The sequence below is a fragment of the Penaeus monodon genome, chromosome 30 (genome assembly GCF_015228065.2).
Source record: "Penaeus monodon isolate SGIC_2016 chromosome 30, NSTDA_Pmon_1, whole genome shotgun sequence".
In the NCBI taxonomy this organism is placed as follows: domain Eukaryota; kingdom Metazoa; phylum Arthropoda; class Malacostraca; order Decapoda; family Penaeidae; genus Penaeus; species Penaeus monodon.
Genome location: NC_051415.1, coordinates 11193555 through 11193929, shown reverse-complemented (window position 1 = coordinate 11193929; position 375 = coordinate 11193555). Strand labels below are relative to the sequence as shown.

Below are 375 nucleotides of genomic sequence, written 5' to 3'. Positions count from 1 at the left end.
ACGTATGCCACTATTGTTTTATCTGTTTCACTCTATATATTTGCATGCACATGTATTTGTATGTACATAATGCATTCAAAATGTAAATAGGTATATATATATGAGAGTGAAAATGTAAATAATGTTCATTGTAAATATTAGCATGCGAACAGAGAGTAATCCTATAGCTTTACTTTACAGTCTAGCCTGTCAGACAAGTTCAAACGACCTTTCAAGAAGAGACTGTCGTCCCTCCCTCACACACCTTCCAATAGAGTCAATAAGTATTTAGCCCAAGCAATCGATGCCAGGTCTGTGGACAGAGAAAAATCTACACACGTATCACTCATAACGCTGTGCTTCAGGGATCGTGAGAAAGAGAGAAATGTAAGTGCG

General features: G+C 37.3%; 1 protein-coding gene across 1 annotated transcript in view; it reads left to right on the top strand.

Moving 5' to 3' along the window:
• LOC119592519 (adenylate cyclase type 1-like) overlaps positions 1 to 375 on the top strand; it is a gene marked incomplete in the record, with an annotated part of 97990 nt that overhangs the window by 72063 nt on the left and 25552 nt on the right. The window contains 1 exon segment of the mRNA XM_037941372.1: positions 181 to 366. Within this exon segment, the coding sequence (XP_037797300.1) occupies positions 181 to 366 (186 nt within the window).